Source organism: Carcharodon carcharias, chromosome 7 (genome assembly GCF_017639515.1).
Source record: "Carcharodon carcharias isolate sCarCar2 chromosome 7, sCarCar2.pri, whole genome shotgun sequence".
In the NCBI taxonomy this organism is placed as follows: Eukaryota; Metazoa; Chordata; class Chondrichthyes; order Lamniformes; family Lamnidae; genus Carcharodon; species Carcharodon carcharias.
The window spans coordinates 21,972,260-21,997,470 of record NC_054473.1 but is presented as its reverse complement, the minus strand read 5'-3'; the positions used below and the strand labels follow the sequence as shown (position 1 = coordinate 21,997,470).

General features: G+C 43.1%; 1 protein-coding gene across 17 annotated transcripts in view; it reads left to right on the top strand.

Moving 5' to 3' along the window:
• The window catches only part of setd5 (SET domain containing 5), a 175,017-nt gene that overhangs the window by 91,439 nt on the left and 58,367 nt on the right, over window positions 1-25,211 (top strand). For 16 of the 17 annotated variants that reach the window (XM_041191279.1, XM_041191275.1, XM_041191276.1 and 13 more), the window contains 5 exons: window positions 3,297-3,406; window positions 4,398-4,647; window positions 7,799-7,894; window positions 11,799-12,044; window positions 23,235-23,543. In XM_041191279.1, coding sequence (XP_041047213.1) covers window positions 3,297-3,406; window positions 4,398-4,647; window positions 7,799-7,894; window positions 11,799-12,044; window positions 23,235-23,543 — 1,011 coding nt within the window. The remainder of the gene's footprint in view (window positions 1-3,296; window positions 3,407-4,397; window positions 4,648-7,798; window positions 7,895-11,798; window positions 12,045-23,234; window positions 23,544-25,211) is intronic. The other variant, XM_041191285.1, reaches the window with a different exon arrangement.

Here is a 25,211-nt window from a genome sequence, read left to right as displayed (position 1 = left end):
TGTGAAGGTCGCCTGGGCTCTTCGCCTGTCCGCCAATTTTTAAGGTCAGAGGGCAGCTCATTTAGTTGTTTCAATTAGTTTTTAACAGGAACTTGGCTGTGTGCCTGCTGAACTGACAATCTAAATGACATATGGTGACGTCGGGATGCATGCCCGACGTCACCGCGCGTCATTTTATGCATTGGCGAGTGTGCCCCCCCTCACTCGCCGACGGGAAAATGCTACCGATAGTGTTTAAAATACAACATCAAGATTAGCGTTACCATCTTATGTACAATTGTTGGGAATTTGCGCTCAACTTGACTCCACTACACTATCATGATTAACCCAGAATGAATGCCAAAAAGCCATACATAAGTTTTTCAGTAATGTCACGTTACTCCTAGAATTTTCTAGTTTATTTGGACAATTAATTAGAGCAGCTTTGAATAGACAGCTTTGACATTCACATAAAAATGATTAACTTAAAAATTATATGCTGTATTGTGGAGCAGGTTTCCAAAGGACTTCCTAACCTAAGCATCTTGCTGTCTTTCACTGCTTCCTCAAAATGTAGGACAGCGAGGCAGCTATGTTGCACACCTACAAAAATGCACTTTCCCCCATCCCTTTTTGTTTTGGCTTCTCACCCATGGCTTAACATGCTCTGTCAATGTTTCTGATGGCAAACTGAAATACTTTAGTTGGTTGGGGCAGCTACAAATTGTTAAGCTATTTTACTTTACAGACGGCAAGTTTGAATAATAGATGTAAAACATCTAGGCTTAATTAGCAAAACTATCCCCATCAACAATCTTAATTAACTTCCCTGATCAGCCTTTTGAATGGATCAGCTCGGGGCTTGAGATGAATGAACTTGCACTCCCTAAACTTATTTAGCTGGCTGGCTGGCTGACTGCTCCATGTCTCTTTTTCATATAGTTTTAAGGGTTCATAAGAAGTGGGTGGGCAGGATCTGCAATTCCTTCTCCATTCATTAGGCTGGTCAGTCAAAACAATTAACCCCATCTTTCGAAAGTATATTCTGAGCAGACACTTTATGCTGAGTTCACATAAATAGAACCATTCCCTGAATTATGTGTCAATGTTCACTGGAATCACTAAATCTCATTTTGTACTGCTCTGTGTATCTAACCCTTTGACAGCCACATTTAATTCAGTAGTAGCATTTTGAACATAAATTATGCTAAGACCCTCTAGAGATAGCATAACCAGAATTCCAAAAGCATCACAAGTATCAAAATAAGATCCTTTCTAATCTGACGTATTGGTTGAAAGTTGATTAGTTTTATACCTATGTCCTGTAACACAATCATCACAGATAAGTCAATAAATCTGCTTGTGTTTATAGTTTACATTCCTCTTTTATTTTTAAAAGATAGATCATTTCTGAACCTTTTTTCCAAATTATAAAGGATATGATAAATGAACACTTGGATAATAATGATCTGATTGGACATGGTCAGCATGGTTTTATGAATGGGAAATCATGTTTGACAAACCTGTTGGGAGTTTTTTTGTGGTTGTTACTAACAGAATTGATAAAAGGGAGTTGGTGGATGTAATATACTTAGATTTTCAGAAGGCTTTTGATAAAGCCCCACACAGGAGATTGGTTAGCAAAATTAAAGCACTTGGGATAGAAGGCAAAATACTGGCATGGATTAAGGTTTGGTTAACAGGCAAAAACAAAGAGTAGGAATAAACGGGTCATTCTCGCGTTGGCAGACAGCGACTAGTGGGGTACTGCAGGGATCAGTACTCGGGCCCCAGCGGTTGTGGGGACCAAATGTAATATTTCCAAGTTTGTGGATGACACAAAACTATTTGGGAATGTGTGTTGTGAGGAAGATGCAAAGTGGCTTCGAGAGGATTTGGACAGACTTAGTGAGTAGGCAACAACATGGCAGATGGAATATAATGTGGAAAAATATGAGGTTATCCACTTTGGCAGAAGGAACAGATGCGCAGAGTATTTCCTAAATGATAAAAGGTCTGGGTGTCCTCTTCATTAAGCCACTGAAGGCTAACATGCAGGTGCAGCAGGCAGTTAGGAAGACAAATATATGTACGCTTGCCTTTATTCCAAGAAGGTTTGAGTACAGGAGTGGAAGTCTTGCTTCAATTGTATAGAACCTTGGTTAGATTGCACCTGGAGTACTGTGTGCAGTTTGATCCCCTTGCCTTGGGAAGGATATTATTACCATAGAGGGAGTGCAACAAAGGTTCACCTGACTTGTTCCTGAGATGGCAGGACTGTCCAATGAAGAGAGAGTAGGGAAGCTGGGCCTGTATTCTCTAAATGAGAGGTGATCTCATTGAAACCTACAAAAAAACTTGGGATAGACAGGATAGACGCCGGTAAGATGTTTCCCCTAGTTGGGGAGTCTAGAACCAGTGGACACAATTTCAAAATAATCACCACTTAGGACTGAGGTGAGAAGAATTTTTTTTATTCAGAGGGCGTGAATCTTTGGAATTCTCTACACCAGAGGGCTGTGGAAGCTCAGTTATTGAGTATGTTTAAAGTAGAAATTGGCATTTAGAAATCTGTCAATGACGTAAAGGGATATGGGGAGAGTGTGGGAAAAAGGCATTGAAGTGGATGATCAGCCATGATCATATTGAATGCAGAGCAGGCTCAAAGGGCTGAATGGCCTACTCCTCCCATGTTCCGATGCACATGTGTTCAGTTCTTTGGTTGTCTTTTGATAATTAAGATGCCATCACTCCTGAATTATCCTTGTTGCCCCCCCCCTTGATTCCTTCCCAATGCATCAATGCCCTTTCCTCCAAGTAAGCATTCTACAAAATCCTAGATATGCAACATTTCTTTCAGTATTAAAATAGTGTGTTTGGAAATAAATATTGCCTTCAGCCTTAAAGTTACTCAGGTGCCCTCACTTAACTCTCTTACCCTGCCTTTCTTCATTATTTAGTTTTACTTGAAACGTAATTTTACTAAGTTGTAAAATACAATAGTTTATTATTTTTGATTGCATATCTTGCCCCTGCATTTGGATTCTTTTGCTCTAAGGTACTTTTGTTAACTAGTGTATGCACAAATTGTACAATGTTTTTATGCTACAGTCACATAAGTTTAGTTGGTCTTTCAGCAAGAATTGGAGCCCCTATTTATATTGTCTTACATTGGCAACCCCTTGGCACAAATTCTGCTCGCTAAAAAAAGACTGTATAAAACCGTGATGGCAGCAAGTGGGATAAATTGGGTTTGACCTATTTAAGAAACATAAAAGAAAAAAAGCTAGCTACAACTTGCATACCATTTCCCCTAGGTACGGCACATGATCGCTGATGGGATGATCCACCTTTGTATATACGCCATCACAAACATCCCTAAGGACAGTGAGGTGACCATTGGCTTTGACTATGAATACAGCAGCTGGTAAGTGAGATCTGCTTTCTTACAGGAGTTGTCAAAATATTTGATTTTTTTTTGCCACTGTTGTAGAAAAAAAAAATAATGGTTACATTATTGCCTTTTTAGCAGGACTAGTTAATGGTGGGTGGTGTAAATAGGGGTTCAAGACTACATTATTTAAATCAAATAAGATTTGAAAGCAGGGAATGATTGGACTGGACGGGCAAAGGATATGATAGGCAGGGTGCAGGACAAGTGGGAGAGGGGAAGAAAAAGGGGGAGCACTTAACTGAATCTTGTTTGTGAGGGACAGGAGATTTGCCAAGCTGGAGATGGAGTGGGACAAGGAAACATCGACCAGCAAAGTCTTTCAGGATGGGGATAGCTTTCTAAAGTAGGGATGTTTTGGCTAAATTGGTAGGGATGGCTCAATGGCTAGGAAATGGATGCGGGGTATTGGGGTCAGAAAGGTAATGATTCTTCATTGGTGCCTCATGGTCTTGAGTTACTTGAATGTACTTACCCCTGGGACCTCCGATCTACTTGACCACCTGAGCTCTGAACCTTTCTGGGGCTAGGAATTCTCTCTCGAAGAGGAAGTACTCTCTCCGGCAAGTTGAATATGCATTTGAATATCTGCATGCTCTGACTCGTGCATTTCATTACCCATGAGCAGCACACCTGTTTTTCTGTGGTGTAAATTGCATATGTTGAATATCCCAAATAGCAGAGCAGCTGATATTTTGAGAACAGGAAGAGTTGTGTTAGCAATCAAAGTTAGTACTTATTTGACATCTCTGATTGACACAGGAGCTCTTTTACACCTTCACATGCAAATAGGAGTCATGTACTCTCCCTGTGTGTTTCACATCTTTGTCAACCTTTATATTAAATGCATATAGGGAAAGTTGGTTGAATATACTTTCACTTGAATATATATGGTCAGGAATTTGAAAATCAAAATGAAACTGAAAAGGTTCATTTAATAAAGTTTATATTATTCACTTCATCATAGTAAATATAAGGTTGACTGTGCCTGCCACAAGGGGAACCAGAATTGTCCAGTACAGAAACATAACCAAGGATCGATGGAGCCCCCAGTAGGCGCTGAGACACGACGGAGAAAAGCCAGGCGGAAAGAATGGGAGATGGAGTCTGAGCTCAATCAGGCCTCTGATGAAAACAGCAACCAGCAGCAAGAGGAGCCAGCAGAACCCAAAGACCAACCGGAGTTACCTGTCCAAAACCCAGCAAGTGACAGTGAGGTATACATACACACATTACTGGAGGGTAACTGCCATACTATAGTTTTCTCCAGATACGTGTGAAGCACGTATGATATGTTAATTTGTACCATTACCCACTTACCATCTGCATCTAAATGAGTGGTAAACTAAGTCATGTTTGCTTTTTTTACTTAAATTTAAAGAACAGGATGAGGGGCCATGGTAGTATACCGCACCATCAAGGTTGGAAAGAGTAAAAGATACCTTTACGTAAATATAACTTATTTTGAAAAATAAATAAATAATTTAAAAACATTTCAGGTAGAATAAATCTGATGTACAGAGCAATCCATATTTTTCCTAACTGGTTCATGTGCTGAAATTAATGTTAAGTTCTGTGAGATTAGGGTATAACTATGTAGTTTCTTCTAGTGTTCAGCTAATGAGTCAGAATATTTCAATGCTATCTTTTTCTTTCTCCTTTTATATGTAACCATGTAGATTTTAGCAGGATTACTGTCAAGGGTTATTTGGCTCAAAACTCTTGAACATGCATTGGTTATTACACAACCACCAGCTCCCAAAACTCTGGCCACTTTATTTGCATCATGTAACTAATGTAGTGCAAGTGGTGTGGTGCAAGGAATTGCGGGAAGCAAGGTGCACCAAACAGAATTGCATCATTAATGAAATAACTAGAATTCTTTTGATATGCTAAAGTTAACACCCTTGTGATATGGTTATCACAGATTCACATTTCAAAATTGAACATGCTCATGATTTCAGCTGATGCCTGTTTTGAACTGAACCAGTGGAGTGGCACTGGGTTATTAATGTGACTAGGACAAAAACATCCCAAGCACTTCCCTCAGGAGGAGGCCTCACTAAACACATTGCTTGTACCAATGGTCCACTCGGCTACCGCGTATATATAATAAAAATAAAACTGGATCACAATCCATTTTTATTCATAATACTTGATGTCCCGCACTGACCACAAAAGGCTTCAAGTGCACTTATGAACACCGTCTGGCCTCTCTACAGGGTCATTTGGGCGTACACACAGCTGCAAATGAGAGACACGCTGTCTGAGTGATATTCCCTGTGAATCCTACATATCCTGGACCCATAAATAGTGATTAAAACTTGGCCCAGGAGCGGATCCAGAAGGCTATTCTCCAATCTGCCTGCCCCTTATGTACCAGTTGACTGAAGCATGGAACATGGACTACAATTCAACTAAAAGTTGAGGAGCAGTCCTCCTAAATAGTGAAAAAGGGCCTGCAACTTCTGACATTGCCGCCGCCTTCTTATTGTGTCCACGGACAGTCTATACATGGCCCAGCCAGAACTGGACACATTTTTTCGCCTTGTTGTTGAATTCGGCAAGATCTGCAACAGTGCAGGGTTCCTCTAGCGATAGGCATTGCAGGAGATGTTGCACAGTCTGTGGCTCAGTTCCACATTCATAAGTTGTCGGGCTGGTTGTATATCCCCATTTGCTTAGTGACACCTTTGAACGACCAACACTAGTCCTAAGTCTGTTAAGGCATTTCCAGGTTGCCCAGTTGCAATTAGCTCCTGGGGGAAGGCTTTCATCCGGTAGAATTTTCATCGCTGGGGGTTGTTCAAGACTGGCGAGCCGGTCTTTCCACAAGGCGATGCGGGCTTCAGATGGGGTTGATTGTAATGGAACAACACTGCTCATGAAGCTCTTCCTTGACTTTATGCGGCTGGGTGTAGGTGTATGACCATGTAGAGGGTGCCTCTCATCTGATGTTTGACGGAGTCGCTCTTTCTTGCTGGCTACCGTTCTTATATCGGGGGAGCGATACCTGCCAGGATATATAGGCTGTTGGTGTTTGTTGGTTTTAAACAACCTGTGATAAGTCGGCAGCTTGCATTCAGAACGGCATCCATCTTCTTAGCATGAGTAGATCTTTCCCATGCAGGGCAGGCGTATTCGGCAGTGGAATAGGAAAGAGCAAGACATTGCCAATAAACATAAACACTGAGCTCAACTAAGCCACAGAGTAGACAAGAAGCCCGGATATCTGTAAAGTGAGCAGGAAAATGCTTTGCCAATCCAAGTCTGGAGGAAAATGAGGAAAAAGGAATAGAGCATATGTAGCAAAAAAATGATTGGCGATCCCTCCATGCAGAATGAAATTCCCACCTTTCTGAGAAGGCTCAAGTTGTGAGCTGAGGTTCCCGAGGGACATTTTTGGACCTTACTCCATCTAAATGGGAGAACTCCAAATGGCTGAGCCTCAGCACCCCTAACTGAATCAGAGCCGAGAGTGTGAATGACTTTGGTTGTACGTTCGGGCAGCTAATACCTCTGGTGACATCAGCTCAATACACTGCCATCCATTATGTTCCTGACTCTTGATATACTTGCAGCAAGAATCCTCCTTTTTGACAGCCAGGTGTCATTGAAGTTGATAATGCACAGATAGGGATTGTGAAGGATGAGGTCGGCCATAATGGCTGCTATCTCAGAGAGCTTCTTCTGCAGGCAACAAAGTTTCAGACTCTTAGAAAGTTATAGTAAAAGACAGACATCTCTTGATAGGATGGATGGACTCCTTCAGTTTCATGATAAAGTGCTGTCTGTTTTTATTCAGGCCATGCATCCGATGGAAGAAAAATGTCAGCTGACACCACTTTAGTGGAACTTCCATTTTTAGGTATCTCTGCAGGGCCTGAATGTAGAAATTTGCAACCTATTTGTGAATGCATATTGTCTGATCATTCTCTGTAAATGAGAGGCTCAGAGAAAGCAGTGCCTCCTTTCTTTCCAGAAGAAGCCACCGAGCTGCTCTGGATCTTAGCAATAAATTCAGTGGGAAGGAACAATAAATTCAGATCAATGTGACAAACATTTAAAAGTTAATCCTCAATTGTATAAGTGTGAGAAATTACATCTATTTTGTTCATACATCAACTATTAGTGGAAAAAGCAAATAGTTGCTTCAAGCAAAGCTTAATACAGTAGGTGGTTGAATTGTTTTATGATGTCACAAGGAAGGGCTGTGACTCAAGTGATGTCATTGTGGGCAGTAAAATATTAGTTTATATTTCACAGGTGACTTGAGCTACATCACATCAGTGCTGCCATTGTGGTGCTGTAATAGCAGGTTTTATGTACAATACTACTCATTGTATTGACTTAATTTTCTTCAAATAGGAAGGGCCCGGAGAAGGAGATCGAATAAAAGTAGAAGAAGAAAACGAGGAATCTGAAATGGATGAACAGCTCCGTGCATTAGCACAAAGTAAACTGGTAAGGGACAGACAGAGTCATAATGTGGAGATAAGGTATTTCTTAGCAGCTAGAAGTCATGCGCTCTCGTAATATGGACTTAGCAGGACACAATTTGGTCACAGGAAAAATAGGTGTGGGGAGGAAAAAAGTGCCCTAATGTGGTGAAGCTGATTATAAGGAAAGGGTTGAAAGTAATGATGCATTCCAAAATATGATAGTCATCAGAGATAGGGAAAGGAAGGTCAGGGCGCTTGTACAGAGAAATGCATTTGGGAGAGATGAAAATGGGCTTGTACACTGGAGACAGTCATAAAATGGGAAAAATATAGGATGTATTTGCACAGAAGAAATCATGTACCAATAGGAGAAGTATCAGGGATTTCAGTTGAGAAAATCATATCTGATGGTCCCTAACATTACCGGAAAAGTTTTCTGTGAAGGATTGTCTTTTTGAATAGCTTCAGCTGGTTGGGAAAGTGGGTGAACTGGCGGGTGTGTTTACTCAGCTGAAACAATGCCTGTTGGAAGGGAATAGAGCACTTGCACAGGGCAGTGTTGTCTGTGGGAGAGAACCATATGTTTGAACAAGAGTGCTGGAAGATGAGCGATTTATATGTTAGTATAACACTAGCAATCTGGGTGTTGGTATAAGGTAGCTTTTTTTTTTGTCAGATAGCAGGCAGTAACATATAAGGATCATGTATCCATGTTGGCACTGACAATGAAATATGTATCTTACTGTGGTAAACTGCCTAGGTTTTTTTATGAATGGGTCAATTTCAAAAAATATTTTAATGCTGGTTGTTAGTGACTTGATCTCAGTTAAACAAGCACATGCAAAACAGGGCTGTCATCCAAATTACCACTAATCAACCAAATAGAACTGATGTATTTTTTCCGGCTCATTGGAAAACCCAGAACCTTACAGCCTGAGCGCATAGCCATGATCCTATGAACTCATTTCTCCTTTTATTTGTTCTCAATATATGAGCCACACTGGTCAGAGTATATTAATTACCTATCCCTAGTTGCTCTGAGAAAGCGGTAGGTGCTTGTTAAGCTCCTTCAGAGGACATTGAAGATTGGCCGTGCTTTGTTAGATTGGAGTTGTGTTCCTTTCCCTAAAGGATGTGATTGTGACGATGCATGAGCTTTCATATTCGTTTGTTTCCCCTGGTGTTGGACCATACAAAGCCAGATTTATTGAATTCAATTTCACAACTTATCATGGTGGGATTTGAACTTTCATTCTCTGGTCTGCGAGTCCAGAACCACATTATTATGCTGCAATACCCTGGCTGTATTCAGCAAGCTATGTCTTCTCTCCCTGCCTGCCCCCTTTTTAATTCCTCACTTGTATATAACATAATCCACCCCTGCTCTTCTTTATTTATGTTATATGTGGCTTGAGTAATAATTTGGTCCACCCTGATCTTGCCAATAGAATCTTGAACTGCTGTTAGCATGTAATGACACTCCCTACTGCTGCATGAATAGATGACCCACGCTGGAAACATGATGGTCTGTTTCAGATGTAAATACATCTTGTCCCTCTATTGGTTATACTATTTCATTGCATCTGTCTTGTGCTGTTCTGTGCAATTATTAATCGTCCCAACATGATCTCACTCTAGTTCCTTGCTGATTTATCTGCCTAGTTCAGAGGCAAAATATTGCAGATATGGAAAATCTGGAAATGCTCAACAGATCAGGAGGCAAATAGGTTTCGAAATAGAGAAATAGATCTGTCTAGTTGATGATTTGCTTTCTAGAAAAGTCTCTTTCCCCTTTAAGGACACAAACAAAATAAGTTGAGGGGTTTGATAGGGTAGGTAGAGAGAAACTGTTTCCACAGACAGGAGGTTTGGTAACCAGAGGACACAGATTTAAGATAATTGGCAAAAATCCAAGGAGAAGAGAATTTTTTTCATGCAGCAAATTAGCATGATTTGGAATGCACCATGTGAAAGGGTAGTTGAAGCAGATGCAATAGTAACTTGCAAAAGGGAATTGGATGTATGTCTGCAAAAGAGAAATTTGTAGGATTACGGGGCAAGAACAAGGAAGTCAAACTAATTAATTGGCACAGACACAATGGACCCTACTGGCTGCCTTCAGTGCTGTATGATTCTATGAATTTATTTTCTATTCCTCTCATAGATTTCCTCGTGCCAGTCATTATTCCCTACTGTGAGCCTATGAGTAGCTAACCTCTGGTTAAATCTCAACTGATTGCCTCTCCGGTCCATCCTTTGGGAAAGCATCTTCTGCTGATAGTGTGCCTAAAATTGGAAACTCACCAATTGGGGAATTACCCTCCATGGTCTATTCAACTCTATTCCTGAACTGGCAAAGGTATTAATTAGGCTCAGTAACATCAGGCAGGATAGGTGCAGATCATTAAAGCATCACTAGTTCCTTTGTAAACCTGTGTGTTGTATCTAAACCTGAGGAAGATTAACAATCACATCTCAACCCTTATGTGTACAGAAGTGATTTGCTTCTGGCAAGCAGCATCTGTTCAATATTGTACATATGCAGATGTGTTACATTCCAATAGGATGTGTCATTATAATAAAAATTGGAATGATGTACCTTTAAAACTGACTATTATATATGCTGGTATGATGCAGTAACACAGAAAATAATGTATAAAAGATTGATAGTTATTTCCCAGTAAAATACTTTTCTGTTATTTGACACCATGAAAACTCAGATCCAGTATCGTGATCTAAAATTCCCTTTTGGTCCTATGACAGTCCTATAATGTGGCACATTGTAGTACTAACATAAGATCCAAACTGCATGTCTTTCTTAAATAAATGGAAGTGTGCAGAAGGGGGTGATGCACAGGGTTCGAACAACTAACCTATTATGGTTTTAATCCCAGTTTATGGTTCGATATGTCTGAATAGTACAACTTTATAAGATGCTGTCAGCAACCATTTATCCCCCATACATAAGGTTAGGATTTTTAACCAGTCTAATTAGAAATGCCTGTTTGAAGACCATTCCTTTTTGCATGGTCTTTCCACACTTGACCTCGTCACCACCCTTAATAAAAACTGTTCTGATTGTACATTCTTGTGCTTGTAACCTTTATTGTACATGTCAAGTGGGAAACCTTTGATTTTTAATGAATTAGAATTTGATAGATCCTAAAGAGTTCATCAAGATCTCAAGAGCTCATCTAGGTTGCAAAATCCAAAAGAGAGCCCAGAATCCAATCTCCAGTATGTTCTTGTGGGATCTTGTGTCTCTTAAAATCTTGAAGTATTGAGAAATTGATCTGGATGGAGAATTTACCAGCTGACAGCGCCAGCAAGGACAGAACACAGCGTGCTTGCCACCTGGGAGCAGCGGTGTGGAAGGAACACAACGCGCTTGCCACTTGGGAGTGCCGGTGTAGACGGATATGGCGCATTAACCTCTTGAGAACCTGCATGGAAAGAAGAGGGAGCTTTTACTCTTTGGAGAGCTTGCCATGTATCGGAATTAGCATGGTGTTACTGGTTGAGAGTCTGAAATATACAATCTTTTGGGCCAGCCAAACAAAATAAGTCCGGCAGTTCAGTGGGTGTGCATGCTGTTTCAGGTTGGGAAGGGGAGGAAATTTTCTTACCTGCTTTGAGAGCACTTTGTTTTTGTTGCAGCCACAATAAGCGAGTATTGATCTAGAGAAATATAGTGGAATTGTGTTAGACTGTAACAGCAAAAGTAGAAAGAATGCTAAGCATTGTAGCTGTAATCTAGGGTGCTTATGATGGTTCTTTCATGACAAATGGTTTGGTCACTAGGAACTGAACAGTATATTTGCCCATGGAGAGGTATGAGAAGAAATAAATTGTTGAGGCTAAGATTTTGATCCTCTGAGTGGTTTGTTTATGTTTTTTTTGTTTTCTTTGACGCTCATTGTTCACAGTCGCGGGAGCAGCGGAAGATGGAAGCCATCATGCAGGTATTTGAGAACTTAGAGAAGAGAAAGAAAAGGCGTGAACAGGTGGTTGAGCGCAGTGCTAGTCAGCCTGGTGTCGATGTCAACCCGGAGACTCCAACCACAGATGTGGAGGAGGTGAAACAGGAGCCTGCAGCAGAAGAACCGCCGCCCAGTGGGGCAAAAACGCCACAGCTTGCAGGGGTAAACACACGGCGAACTTCACAGATAGGGGTAAGCAGAGAATTTAAATGGCAAGTGGGGCAAAGAAGCATGAGAAAAGTTATTAGTGTTGTTGCTACATCTTTGAAAAAGGAAGGTTAGGAATTTCTTGGTGCTAATTGTCTAGGAGTGTTCTGTGCTTCAGTGGGTATGGGTTTTGCTCATCATCAGACACTTGCAGTTGTGGGAGTGGACAAGCTAACTGCTCCATGATTTGTTGTTCGGGGTTTAGCCAGTTGAAAACGGAGATGCCTGGTGAGATGATCAGTGGTCCTTGCTGCTCATTTCTTCAGCAGAAGTAGCGCAGTAATTTCATCAATCTAATCCATACTAAGAAGGAGTGAAACTTTTTTCCAAGCTATCGTGATGTGACATGTTTCATGCAACATGAACTCTTTTACAAATATTTTAGGGAAAGGGGAATGGGTGAGGAAATATTCCACCTCCGTGGAGAAATATATTTCTTTATCTCACATCCTGTACCCACTGCTAGATTTGAGCTAGCATCTGGTAGCAAATGGCCCAATGTCTGTTCACTTCATGGTATGTGAAGGATGGTTGTTTGAAAATGGACCTACAAAGCATGCGTATCAAAACAAGCACACAAAATTTAGGTGGGGGGATAATCTGGAGAAGTTTGATATCTGATTCACATCCAAAGAAGTTTTCTGATTAGTGTTTAAAGTGCAGTTCCAAGCCTTTCACTGGCATGTTAGAAGGGTCAAGTAGAGATCCAATTGTGTCATGCCTGTAGCAGGCAATGTTCAGCCAACACTTGTCAAAAAAACTCTCAAATGTGAAACAGGTGCTCAATGACTTGGGCATCCTGACATTGTTAAGATTGTAAAGTAACATGATAAATCTGTCAAAGTCTGCACCTAGCAATTAGTTTAATTTTTCATCTGTCATTTATATTTGGCATGATGAACTTCACATTTGACATCCCATAATGTCCCACTGAACATGAACATCAAAGTCAAATCTGGACAGAAGCAATAATTCATAGAAAACATTTTTTTAAGTTATGATATCGATCATAGGATGACATACAAAAATTCTATTCAACATAAAATCAGTGACTCTTGTATAAATTGAAATTAAATTTACAGTGTCTTATCTCACCATTGTATTAACTATTTGCTGCAAATACATTTCCCTGCTTCCTCAAGTATTACATTTCTATTAGCTGTTAATCTGGTGCTCGAATAGTGTGATCTTCAAATGGCAACTCTTTCCCTTCTCATTTATCCAGGTTCTCCCTGCTAACTTCAAATTTCTTCTCCTTTGTGTCTATCTTCCTGGTCTGCCTGTGATTTTAATGCTATATCACCAATCCAGACTGGAGTCGGGAGGCAAAGTTGTCACTTAAATATCACGGTGTTGGAGAAGTGGAGCAGGGCAGCAGCTATTAGGAATTTGCTACTATGATGCTGTTGTTGGATCCATAGTCCATGGAGAAATTTCGCTCCTATAGGGGAAACACCAGAGGATGGAATTGACCTGCATAATGAGATCCTCTTTTATGTCCACATAGGGCATAAATTTTAATATTGCATGTGATACTTCTCAAGCTTTGGCTGTGTAAAAAGATTTCTTGCTAGCTTGCAGTATGTGTAAAAATGAACTTTCTTGAGAATAAGCCAAATAGGAGCCTGCTACATTTCCAGGGAAGGAAAGAAAATTGGCTGAGTGTCACCAAAGCATCAATCTATGTGCCGCCTGATAGCTGGTTGCAGAGTAACACCCATTTCCTGCCTGCCCTTTTCCCTGGAGTATGCTTGTACTTTTAGGAGGTTTGGGTGGAATAGAAATTGCATAATATTGAGCCAACAAACACTTAAGACTTTCAGTAGGGCATTCTGGAATTATGTGTATACTTGCTTTCAAGGGAGTGCAATGAAGATTCACCAGTGTGATTTCTGGAATAAGCGCATTTTCCTGTGAGGAAAGATTGAATGGACTGAGACTATATTTCCTGGATTTTAGAAGAATGAGAGGTGATCTGATTGAAATATATAAAATGCTTAAAGGACTTTATGACGTAGACTTTTGAAGGATGTTTCCTCTGGCTGAGGTGTCTAAAAGTAATGGGTGACCGTTGCAGAATAAGGGGTCAACCATTTAGGACTGAGTTGAGGAGAAATTTCTTAATTCAAAGGGCTGTAGATCCTTCGAGTTCTCTACCCAAGCAGGTTGCAGATGCTCAATCATTGGACATTTTCAAGGCTGAGAGCAATAGATTTTTTGGATACTGAGAGAATTAAGGGATTTTGGAATAGTGTGGGCAAGTGGAATTAAGGTAGATTAGCCATGATTGTACTGTATGGCAGAACAGACTTGAAATACTAAATGGCCTACTCCTGTTCCTATTTCCTGTATTCTTTTAGTAGATTTTGAAATTGGATCACTGGTGTGTAAGAAGAAGAAACGTGAAGAGGGCACTCAGTAGAGGGCAAACCTCCGATGTGCTGTGTAAACTCAATGTCGTTACGTTGAAGCTTTTCCCTGTCTGCCTACTTTTTATTAATTCATGGGCGTCGCAGGCTAGGCCAGCATTTATTGCCCATCCCTAATTGCCCTTGTTCAGAGGGCATTTTAAGAGTCAACCATATTGCTATGGGTCTGGAATCACATGTAGGCCAGACCAGATAAGGATGGCAGATTTCCTTCCCTAAATTACATTTCAGAATTTACCCTTTCCTTGCCTGCATATAGGACTTCAAAAAGAAAAAAAGTTTAAAATAACATGTTTGTGCAGTATCAATTACTGCCATTGGGTGTTGCTGTTGCATATTTCTAAAGAATGTAGTGGAGAATGCTGGTTGACAGCAGCTGACTGGCCTTATACTTCTGTATAATAGGGTTGATTTTGAACCTGAGTGATGGGAATGTTGTGTGTTTGATCATTTCATTGGGCATATCGCCCAATATTTATGAGAAAAAAATCTAAGTGTCATTGCATCTACTAATGAAATTGAATGGGTAAATTGAAAAAATTTCTTTGTAATATCTGTACATCTGGGCAAACAAATTGTGGGGATTACACAACTAAAAACACCAGCCAGGAATCCCACCCCTCCATATCCCCAACAGTAAAATCTGTTTCAAGTTTAAGGCGTTGTGATTTTTTTGGCTAATGGAATGCTATCCTTTATTATGAGAGGAATTGAACATAAAAGTAAGGATGTTATGCTTATGTTATGAGACTGCACCTCGAATACTGTGTGCAGTTTTGGTCTCCTTGTTAAAGGAAGGATGTAAATGGAGGCGGTTCAAAGAAGGTTGATACCTGGAATGAGTGGGTTGTCTTATGAGGAAAGGTTGGACAGAGTGGGCTTGTTTCCACCAGAGTTTAGAAGAGTGAAGGGTAATTTGATTGAAGTATACAAGATCCTGAACGGACTTGTCGAAAGAATGTTTCCTCTTGTGGATGAGTCCAGAACGAGAGGGCACTGTTTTAAAATTAGGAGTCGCCCTTTTAGGACAGAGATGAGGAGAATTTTTTTCTCTGAGGGCTGTGTGACTTTGGAATTCTCTGCCTCAGAAGGTAATGGAGGCGGGGTCATTGAATATTTTTAAGGCAGAGATAGATAGATTCTTGTTAGGCAAGGGAATCAAAGGTTATTGGGGTTAGATGGGAATGTGGAAATCAAAACACAAGCAGATCAGCCATGAGTTATTGAATGGCGGAGCAGGCTTAAGGGGCCGAATGGTCTACCCCTGTTCCTATTTCTTATGTTCTTTACTATCTGCTACAAGAGTTTGCGTATTCCCTATATCAAGAGAAAATTGCACATAACAGCTGGGAAATATGTCTGGCATGATACATAAGGGATGGAAAAAGTAAAATTCATATAAAAACAATAGGAAGCCAAAGATGAGCAGTGTATTAAAACTTTCATGTTTTATGAATAAATGCCTTAGTTTTTTTTTCACCTGCTTACTGATCTGGGACAGCTCAAATAGAGTAGTTGGTAACACCAGCATACCAATCTTAGTGATTCATACATTACTTTAGCATTAAATGGGCCAACTGAAGTATGCATTGAAGATTTGTCTTTATATTCTTCAGGATGAGGGATGTTTGTACAAAAGAACTAGCTTTTGTGTCCAACACACAGGCTCCTGGTCAGATATGTTTCTATTTCCATATCATCCATCTTACACCCTTTTGAATACGATTGTAAACTGCTGTAAAATAATGGGATTTTCTTGTTCACAAGAAGATAAGGTTGATTGTTTTCTTCCTCAATCCCATTTGTTTCTGTTGTGTTCAAATTCAAATCGCGGAAATGAAGGGCAGAATTTTCCCTTCCTGCCTGCGTTGGGTTTTGTGGTGGGCGGGAGCGGAAAATTTGGAAAGAGGCCAAAAATCAAATTCCCGCCGGTAGGTAAATAGTTTGGAATTTTTCACCCGCCCCTTTTATGGCGGGTTGATGGCTGGTCGGGTGTCCCGCTGATCAGCATCGGGAACGCCATTTGCATGCATTACCATGTTGTGAATGCTCATTAAATATGAGACTCGAGGAATCACATTCTGCTTTCCAATCTTGCATCATGCCAGTGGGACTTCAGACCACTCTGAAACACATTTGAAAATGAGTGGTGAGCATCTGTCAGCCCTCACTTTACTCGTAACTTCAAGATGAGTGCAACATTCAAAACCTACCTGCAGCAGCGCTGCTCCAGTTTCTTAACAATGGCAATGGAACGCCAAACTGGTGGGGATGTTGGGTTGGTCTGCTCAAGATGGGTGCCTCTGTACTGCGGGGGACACCACTGTGCAACGGTTCTCAGGCAGGACTGCAACCTGAAATAGAGACCTTATTGAGTTTGGGGTGGGGGCTGGGGGGTTGTTGGGGGAGGATGGCAGACACCTTGGGGGGCAATGGGGTTGGAAGGGGGGAGGGGAGGGGGGATGATGGCATGCAGAACGGAGATCAAGGGTGGGGAAGCTGGAGCCCGACATGGAAGACTAGAACACAGACTCAGAAGGGCGTGGGTGGGAATCGAACTGTATGAATGGGAGGGGATGTACACAGACTCCGGAACAGGAAGGGGGGATGTATGTTAGTGTGACACGAGAGGGATGGGTTGCACAGTGACTCGTGGAGGGGGTGGTAGGAGGAGAAGGGAGACTGTATTGTGATCAGTCTTGAGCGAACGGGGGAGTTCATTGAAAGTTAGCCATCATCCCTGGTCAGGGGTCAATAAGTCAGAGTGAGAGATTAAAGGCATGCATGTCATAGCCTTGCTCCAAGGAGGGGGCAAGGCCTGTGTGTTCAATTGGGATAAGGCACAGCTTGGTGTGCAGGGTGTGTTCATGGTTGGTGGCAATGGGCTTATCTGGCTTGGTATTGGGTTGGGATAGTCATAGCTCTCAGAGGCATCTGCAGCCTGTAAATGGGAAAACCGTAATAAAGGTGGCGGGTATTTGAAGCTCTCCTGGGTGGGCTCTCCTCTGTCGGTTACCGTGCTCTCAGCCTCAAGATAGGGAAAGGGGAGATCTGCATGGGGACGTCAACAATGATGGGTTCAGTGGGCAGGGCTGGAATGTCCACTACAACGGCAATGGGATCCAGGATTACTGGGGGAGGCTGGAGAATAATCAGAGGGAGATCTACCTGCACATTGTAAGGTTCCAGGAATGTTGAAGGGACCCAAACACTGACGGGGTGGGTTAAAGCTGGTCTCAAAGTAAAAATGGAGCACCACCATCTTGAATCTATGAAGTAGTGGCACAGTTTGAAATCGAAACTGGAAAAGAATCTGCACAGGAGGGGTCTGAGGCGTGGGCGCATGGCTGGATTAAAGGGCCCTTTCAGGGGGTACTCTGAAACTTCTTAGAGTCACAGCATTGTAATAGAGGCAGAGCTGAGAGAAAGAGGAAGACTTCCTTGAGAAGGTGCCATTGGAGCCAATGCCTTTTGCGCATTAATGAGAGGCTTCACAATACAGTTGCTCCGTTTGAGAATTAACAGAGAGGAATGTGATCATGGAGAATGTAGGCACCCATTAAGGAGGCACAGCTGCTGCATAACTGCCAGATCATCAATGAAAACCTTTATTTGATTGCGTTCTTTGATGAAGTAATGGAGGTGGTGGATGACAAGAGTGTGATTAATGTTATGTAACTCTTTCGAGTACAAACCCGTTTCCATCTGTTCCTATTCAGATGAAGTTACATTGTTTCATAGTTTTGCCATTGTGAGATTTGAACTCTTGATCTTGGGTTTACAAACCCAGTACCATAACCACTTGGCTATTTAGGCCAAGCATGAAAACCTTTAATGTGCTTTCTCCAATTGGCATGGATAATGGGCCAAAGGGTATCCAATCATTGCTCATTTGCAAGTTAACCTTAATCAGTATGCCATATCAGAGATTGCAGGTGTGAGTTTGGTAAGGTGGCGCATTTCATGAAAGCGTCCAAACCTCTTCCAACCTCTGTGGGGTTGAGATGTCAAGCATCAGGGTTAGCATCTTGGTCACCTAGGTCTGTGAATTTGCGCCTCAGCTACAAGACTGTATCAGCAACAAGCTAATGGCACAGGCCCAAGTCTAGGGCCTGACAATGGTTTCTTTTAGCAAGTGCGAGCTTTACTATATTTTCCCAGTATTCATTAATCTGTTGCATCTATCAGTTCACAGGGAGAAGGAGGATTGAATAATGGAGCCTGGGCTCAATGCTGCCTTCTTGATGGTACTGATCCAATGGAGGAGGGCCTCCAATCCAAGAAGGGCCTGGCGGCACTTAGCGCAGCTTCGAGAGGAGGCCTTGCCTGAGGTCCATGGTCCAGGGAAGCCCCAGCAGGAACCAGAGGATGAGGTTAGACCCATCCCACGGATGCGACTCGTGCAACCAGTGGCCTATCGAAGAAGACTTTCTTATCATGAGCGAAAGACAATGGCGCACATGTCTGCGTTTGTCCAGATATGTGGTGGATCTTATCTTCCGCATTCTGCGGGAGGATCTAACGCCCTATGGACTGGGAGGACATCCCCTGCCGGTGCCCCTGAGGGTCACCGCCGCACTATGGCTTTGAGGGCTCCATGGCACCCCTAATCCTCATTAACAGGAAAAGGTTCCACTCCCTGAATGTTCAACTGGTGTGTGAACATCAGAAGCACATTGTGCACGTTTGTGCCAGGCACCCTGGGAGCTCCCATGACTCTCACATCCTGAGTCACACCCAGGTGGCTCACATATTTGAAGGGCCTCAGCAGTTTCGGCACTGGCTGCTTGGGGATAAGGGGAACCTGGTCAAATGATGGCTTATGACATGAAGACATGTGCCGTCTTTAGAGTGCCTCAGAGGAGAGATACAACCTGGCACACAGCTCGACATGATCCATAATCGAGCAGACTATTGGCATCCTGAAGATGCACTTCCCTGTGGGTGCCCGAGGGCTCCTCCTTGAGGAGAAGGGTCACCTGGAGGGAGGTCAAGGTGCCCTGCCCCCTTCTCGCCTAACCACTGATGGACCCTACCACTGATGTTTCGACTACTCAGGTGAAGCTCTGTCGTACTCTCCACAGAGGGTGTTGTGCCCTTTACAACCTTGCGTTTCTACGGGGAGGTTCCCTTGCCAGAGGGAGACATGGGGGAGCCTGCGAGCTGCTCGGACAACCAAGAGCAGGAAGGGCAAGAAACTAAAGAGGGAGATGAGGGTCAGCTTTCACGTGAGAATGCTATGGAAGAAGCATGACGCGGAAGATGTGCCTTTGCCATATTGCTAGCCACAAGATTTCAGGAGGAGTAAAGTGCAGGCAATGGAAGATGCCCACATTCCTCCTGTCCCTTAATGCCATGCCAGTGCACTGAAAGACCTTTACAACCTGTAACATCGAAAGCAAGGTCAGCATTCAGACTTGCACTTTCAACCCTCATGATTCAACATGCCCTAACCTTTGGAAGGGTCATTGGTGAGCCATGTACCCGTGAGCTCAGGGAAGAGATCGGCACAACAGCATAAATGCTGCACTAAAGGACTCGATGCAGTCATCCTCACCTTAATGGGAAACTTCAGCAGACGCTGAGATGCGCGCATGGTTGAAGAGACCGTTATGGCTGCAGGTCTTGTGCTTTGGCACTAATAATGAAGAGATACAATTGCAACCAGCCTTCCAAGGCTATTGAGCAGGCCTACCTCCTGATGAAGTTCTGATGAAGAGTCATTCGGACTCGAAACTTTAACTGTATTCCTCTTCGCAGATGCTGTCAGACCTGCTGAGTTTTTACAGGTATTATTGTTTCTGTTTTTGTTTTGGATTTCCAGCATCTGCAGTTTTGTGCTTTTATCTTAGGCCTACCTCCATGTTGTCTTGTAAGGAAAAGGTCACTAGCGTGGTTTGCACGCTCTTCCAATAAAAAGTTTGAAACGTCTCCCTGAGATAACACAAAGGCAGAGTGGTTATGAGGCAGGTAGATATCACATGAATGTGAGGCTCACAAGGGGAGGTGCTTACTCAGTGGGAGCATGGCTCACCCTTGCAATAAGAGGGCACATAGATGCGTATGGATGATGCTTTCAAATGACAAGACCATTCTCATGAACAGCAAATGTATTTACAAATGTGCATGATATATACAGTGATTGAATACCAATGACCCAGAAGTGATGTCAAAATTTCATAGTTTTTCTAACCCTACTGCTACACTTGGGTGCAGCCCCAACATCCACAGCAGAAGAGGAGGCAGCCTGCTGATTGCTGCACCCTGCTGTCTGAGATGACCTTGGTGGACCTCTGCTGGAGGCCTGAGACCTCAAGGACTCCGCCCTGATAAGGGTCTCTTGCTCAGGGGCAAGTGCACCCTCCTCGGCCTGACCAGCTGGAGTTGGTGGGGTCACAGGCAGAGGTGGTTCTGAGCCTTTGGACACCTTTGGAGTTTCCTGTGTCCAGCAGATGCTCCTCCTCCCTGTGAGTGCCTGAGGGCCCCTCCCTGACTCCTTGAGGAGAAGGGTCACCTGGAGGGAAGTCAAGGTGCCCTGCCCCCTTCTTGCCTAACCACTGATGGATCCTATCAATGCCTATAGTGATGGAGTGAAGCTCTGAGCACATCTCCGGCAGAACCTGCTGGACCCAGGTCTCCAAGGCGGCCGCCATCCTTCCCATGGTGACCTTGAGGCACTGGTATGTCAGAGCTATGACATTAGTCAGAACATGGACAGACTCCTCCATCCTTCGCTCCTGTCTGTTGACTGCCTGTCGCAACTCTACCTGATGTTCCTCCGCCAGTCTTTGCATCTCCAGTGTTTTCTCGGCAGCCACTTTCAGAGGCTCATCATGTGACTCAGAGTCAGCAGGTGCCTGATCTCCAGCAGTTCTCCGAGTGCCAGAGACCTGGGCTGTCACTGCCTCCGAAGGCTGTGGAGACATGTCAGTGAGGTGTTCTACAGAAAGTAATTCCGAGCCTAATCTAGAACAATGAGCCACTGAGGTGTGTGTGTCTCTGTGCTGGTGGAGGGCCCAGGTGAACGTGGTGATAGATCATCGTTTGATGGCTCCTCAGCACCCTTCTCTGAGATGGGTTGGGGCTTAACTGGGCCCTGCTGGTGCCCATAAGAGAGAAGATAGATTTAGTTAATGAACAGGCTGAATACAATATTGTATGTCACTCACTGTGAATGTCAGGGTGTGATGAACTCGTGGAGGGCTCATTCATACTGGGCCACTGGGAGAGGCTGATCTCGCCTTCCCCACAGGAGTGATCCCTGTCCTCCCCTGCCAGCTCGGTGGCATCCTCCTCTAAGGGAGTGAGCCCCTGGATCTTGGTTGTCCTACCTCTTATCTGGGATCTCTCCCTTTTGTTGTGGTCAAGCTCGGCCTGCATGAAGACAAGGGGATAGAATGCGAAGAGAAGGTTGGGAAGCATGCATGCCTCCTGTGTGTGGTGAGCCCTCCCAATAAGGGCTGAGGATGGTGTTAGTGCTGCACGATAGATGAGATGCGGGTGACGGGAAAGTGACTGTGAAGTGTTGATGTGTCCCCCACTAACATTGTTCCCTGTGTAGTGTAACCCTTTCATCATGTATCATGCGCTCAAAGGGTTACACTTTGTTTATTGTTCATCTTTAGTTCAAGACAGTTTCTGAGTGGTTTACATTGAAAACGAGGTTTGCAGACATGATGGTTTATTCACACATGATTGGAATGAACTAAAGGTTGACACACCCGAGCAGAGCGAATGAGACCCGTTCGTCCTCTTCCTGCACTGTATAGCGTTTCTGGCGCAGGTGCCTGGCGAGCTGACCACCCTTGCAACTGCCCCCCAAGGCCAACGAGGCCCAGGTTGATGGGCTTCCTGGAGCCATCCCTAGGATAGAGGATTTACTGGTGTTGGCGCACACCTCTTATCAAAGCCTCAAGGGAGTTGTGGCTAAACCTCGGGACAGCCTTTTCCTGTGTGCAGCCATCTCGAGACGTCGCTTGAAAACAGCTGCGCTGGAGAGAGTGAATGTGTGTGTTCGGGTGGCATTTGAATATGGTGCCTGGATCTTCGACCCTATTAGGTAATGGCAGGGTGGGCGAATCAGTTCCTGACCTGCCATGTGATTTGGAGAGATACTCGCCTATGCATAATTATTTAGTTCCAAGCACAAGATTGGGAATGAATTCCTACCATTCTGACCAGCGGAGAAAGTACGGCACAATTCACCCGCCACAGTACTTAGTTCCAAAAATGGAAAATTCTGCCTGAAGTTACTGTTTTCTAGTTGACTTACACTAAATCAGCATTTGAACTTTGGCTATGTGACACAGTGAATTGAACCAGTTGGGATAAAGCAGAATAGGGGAAATGGAGCCTGAGTTCCTAATTTGTTGCAGTGCTGTAGGGAAGAAATAAATTTAATGACATGCCTTTGCTGGGCTGCCCTCCCCTTATAGGGGGTGGTATGTGAGGAAAAGCAATGAAGGGGAGAAAAGAAGGTGCCCCACTTAAAAAAATAAATAAAAATGTAAAAATAGAGGCCAATTCTATTTATTAGTTTCTTTCTTGGTCTGATATCACTGGTCATACTGTCATAATCTGTTCAACATGTCACCATTAGTCTGTGTTTAGTAGTTCCTGGCACAGTATCTAGATTCAACAAGTTCAATTATTTCTGAGACTCGTCAGTGGTTAATTTTTTAAATTATAGAACATATACTGTTTGCTTGAAGAACCTTTGTTTAATTATCTCACATCTTTAATATAGGAGCAAGTTCCAGAGAAGCCTGTTAAGCCTCCTGCTTCAAAACCAACAAAACCCAGACCCAAAAATCGGTTCTCACGCTATCGCTCCAGTTCAGCACAACGACTACGTCGACAGCGACAAGCAAGTAGCCAGTCAGAACCAACACCAGTTGTAGCAGTTGAGGAGGGAGCAACAGGAGCTGTTGTGACAGACTCTACATCTACAGAAGGTGTGGCAAGTGTAGGAGCCCCAGGAGTTGAGACTACATCAGGATCTGCTATTGCCTCCCAAACCAATCGAACCAGTCTCAAGTATCCTAAAACCAAAAGGGTAAGCATGTGCAAGTGTGACCTGGCTGATCTCCCTCTGAGATGAGAAATCTAAACTGGACTGCTAGGTCATGATGAAAGAAACCCCAGAGGCTCGTCATTTCTATATATAAAGAAAACTGCACCCCCTCATTTCCAGACAGTATATTACTAATTTTTATATGAGTTGCGAAACGCTGCCACCATCTCCAAAACCTGTTGAATTGCAAATACATATATTCATTATTTTGTTTGAGATTTTAATTATGAACCATATAACTTTATTAAATTAAGACTCCAAAATCAGCCTTGCCTTGAAATAATTTGATGATTAAATTGATTCAGGGCAATTCTATGGGATTTATCTGTGGTGATATTCATTCAATCATCTGATGAATTTAATGCATAAAATCTGTCATAGTGTTTTGCTTAGATGCAGAAAATGCCTTTGTGTTGGCTGAAGTTTTTGAGGGCGCTGAAAGGCATACAGTTGGAAATTTTGCGTGAACGTTTTTGTGTTTTTACTAGTACCCTCAACCCTTGGTGAATGCTATTTTAGCCACTGGAATTCCAACATGGATGTAAATTTCCAACCTTCCTGACATTTCCTGGACACTTGCATCAAACAGTGTGGCCTTACTGTTATGATAGAAGATGTGTTACTCTTCCTCACCCATAATGAACTTTGGTGCTATAGGTTCTTTTTATCTTAAATGGACCAGCTCTGACTTGAACTCAAACTTTCAGCATTTTAGTAGTCCCAGCAGTTACTGAAGAACCCTGCCGTATTAGCTAGAGCTTTCTTTTTGTTTTTCAAAATCAGAGTTCCTTTTTTGTGCCAGACGCTTGCAACCAAAAATCACTGCTAAATGAACCTACTTAAAGTTTCCATTAGTTACAGATCAACCCAGAATGCATATTATAGTAAATATTGCCATAAGAGAGTTTGAATTGAACAATACTTACAGTTTTTATAATCTATGTGTACTTCATGGGCTGAATTTTACAGGCGAGGGGAATGGGCAGACTGGAAGAAGAGTTGGTTCCAAAAGGATCAACTTTTAAACCTGTCACGCAGCAATAATACGCTGGGGACAGACTAAATAGACTAAGGGCAGGCTAAATAGGCTGAGGATTGAACTTCCACCCCTCAGTGGACAGGAAGCTGCACCCTCAAGAGCTGCCAGCCAATCTGAATGGACAGCAGCTCTAGCAGTACCAGAGCAGTAGTGGGTACCACCAGGACTGCAAGGGAGTGCAGGAAGAAGAATGATGGCCATCGGAGAGAGGTAAGTCCCAGAGTTTTAGGGAGGGGAGGGCTTGTGGGTGTCTGGATTTTGGAGGGCAAGCGGGGAGGAATAAAGTGAGGGTTGACATCTTGTGGGGAGTGAGGGGTGGGTGTTCCCCCGAAGCGAACAGGTCACCGCCCCCAATCGATGTTCTCCCCACCCCACCCCAAAACTTCCTTCCTGCCTTTTCAAAGAAGTAAATGGCCTTCACACTTTGACCTGCCTGCCAATGCCCAGCGTTTTATGAAAGTGGAGGTAGATTAAGACCATTAATTGCCACTTAATCGGGCAGTTAAGAGCCTCAGTAGGCCTAAGGGCTGGCGACCAGTGGGTGACCTTAGGAGTTATGGAAAATTCTGGACAATCCAGGAACTTATAAATTTGCATGGAATTGCTGTGAT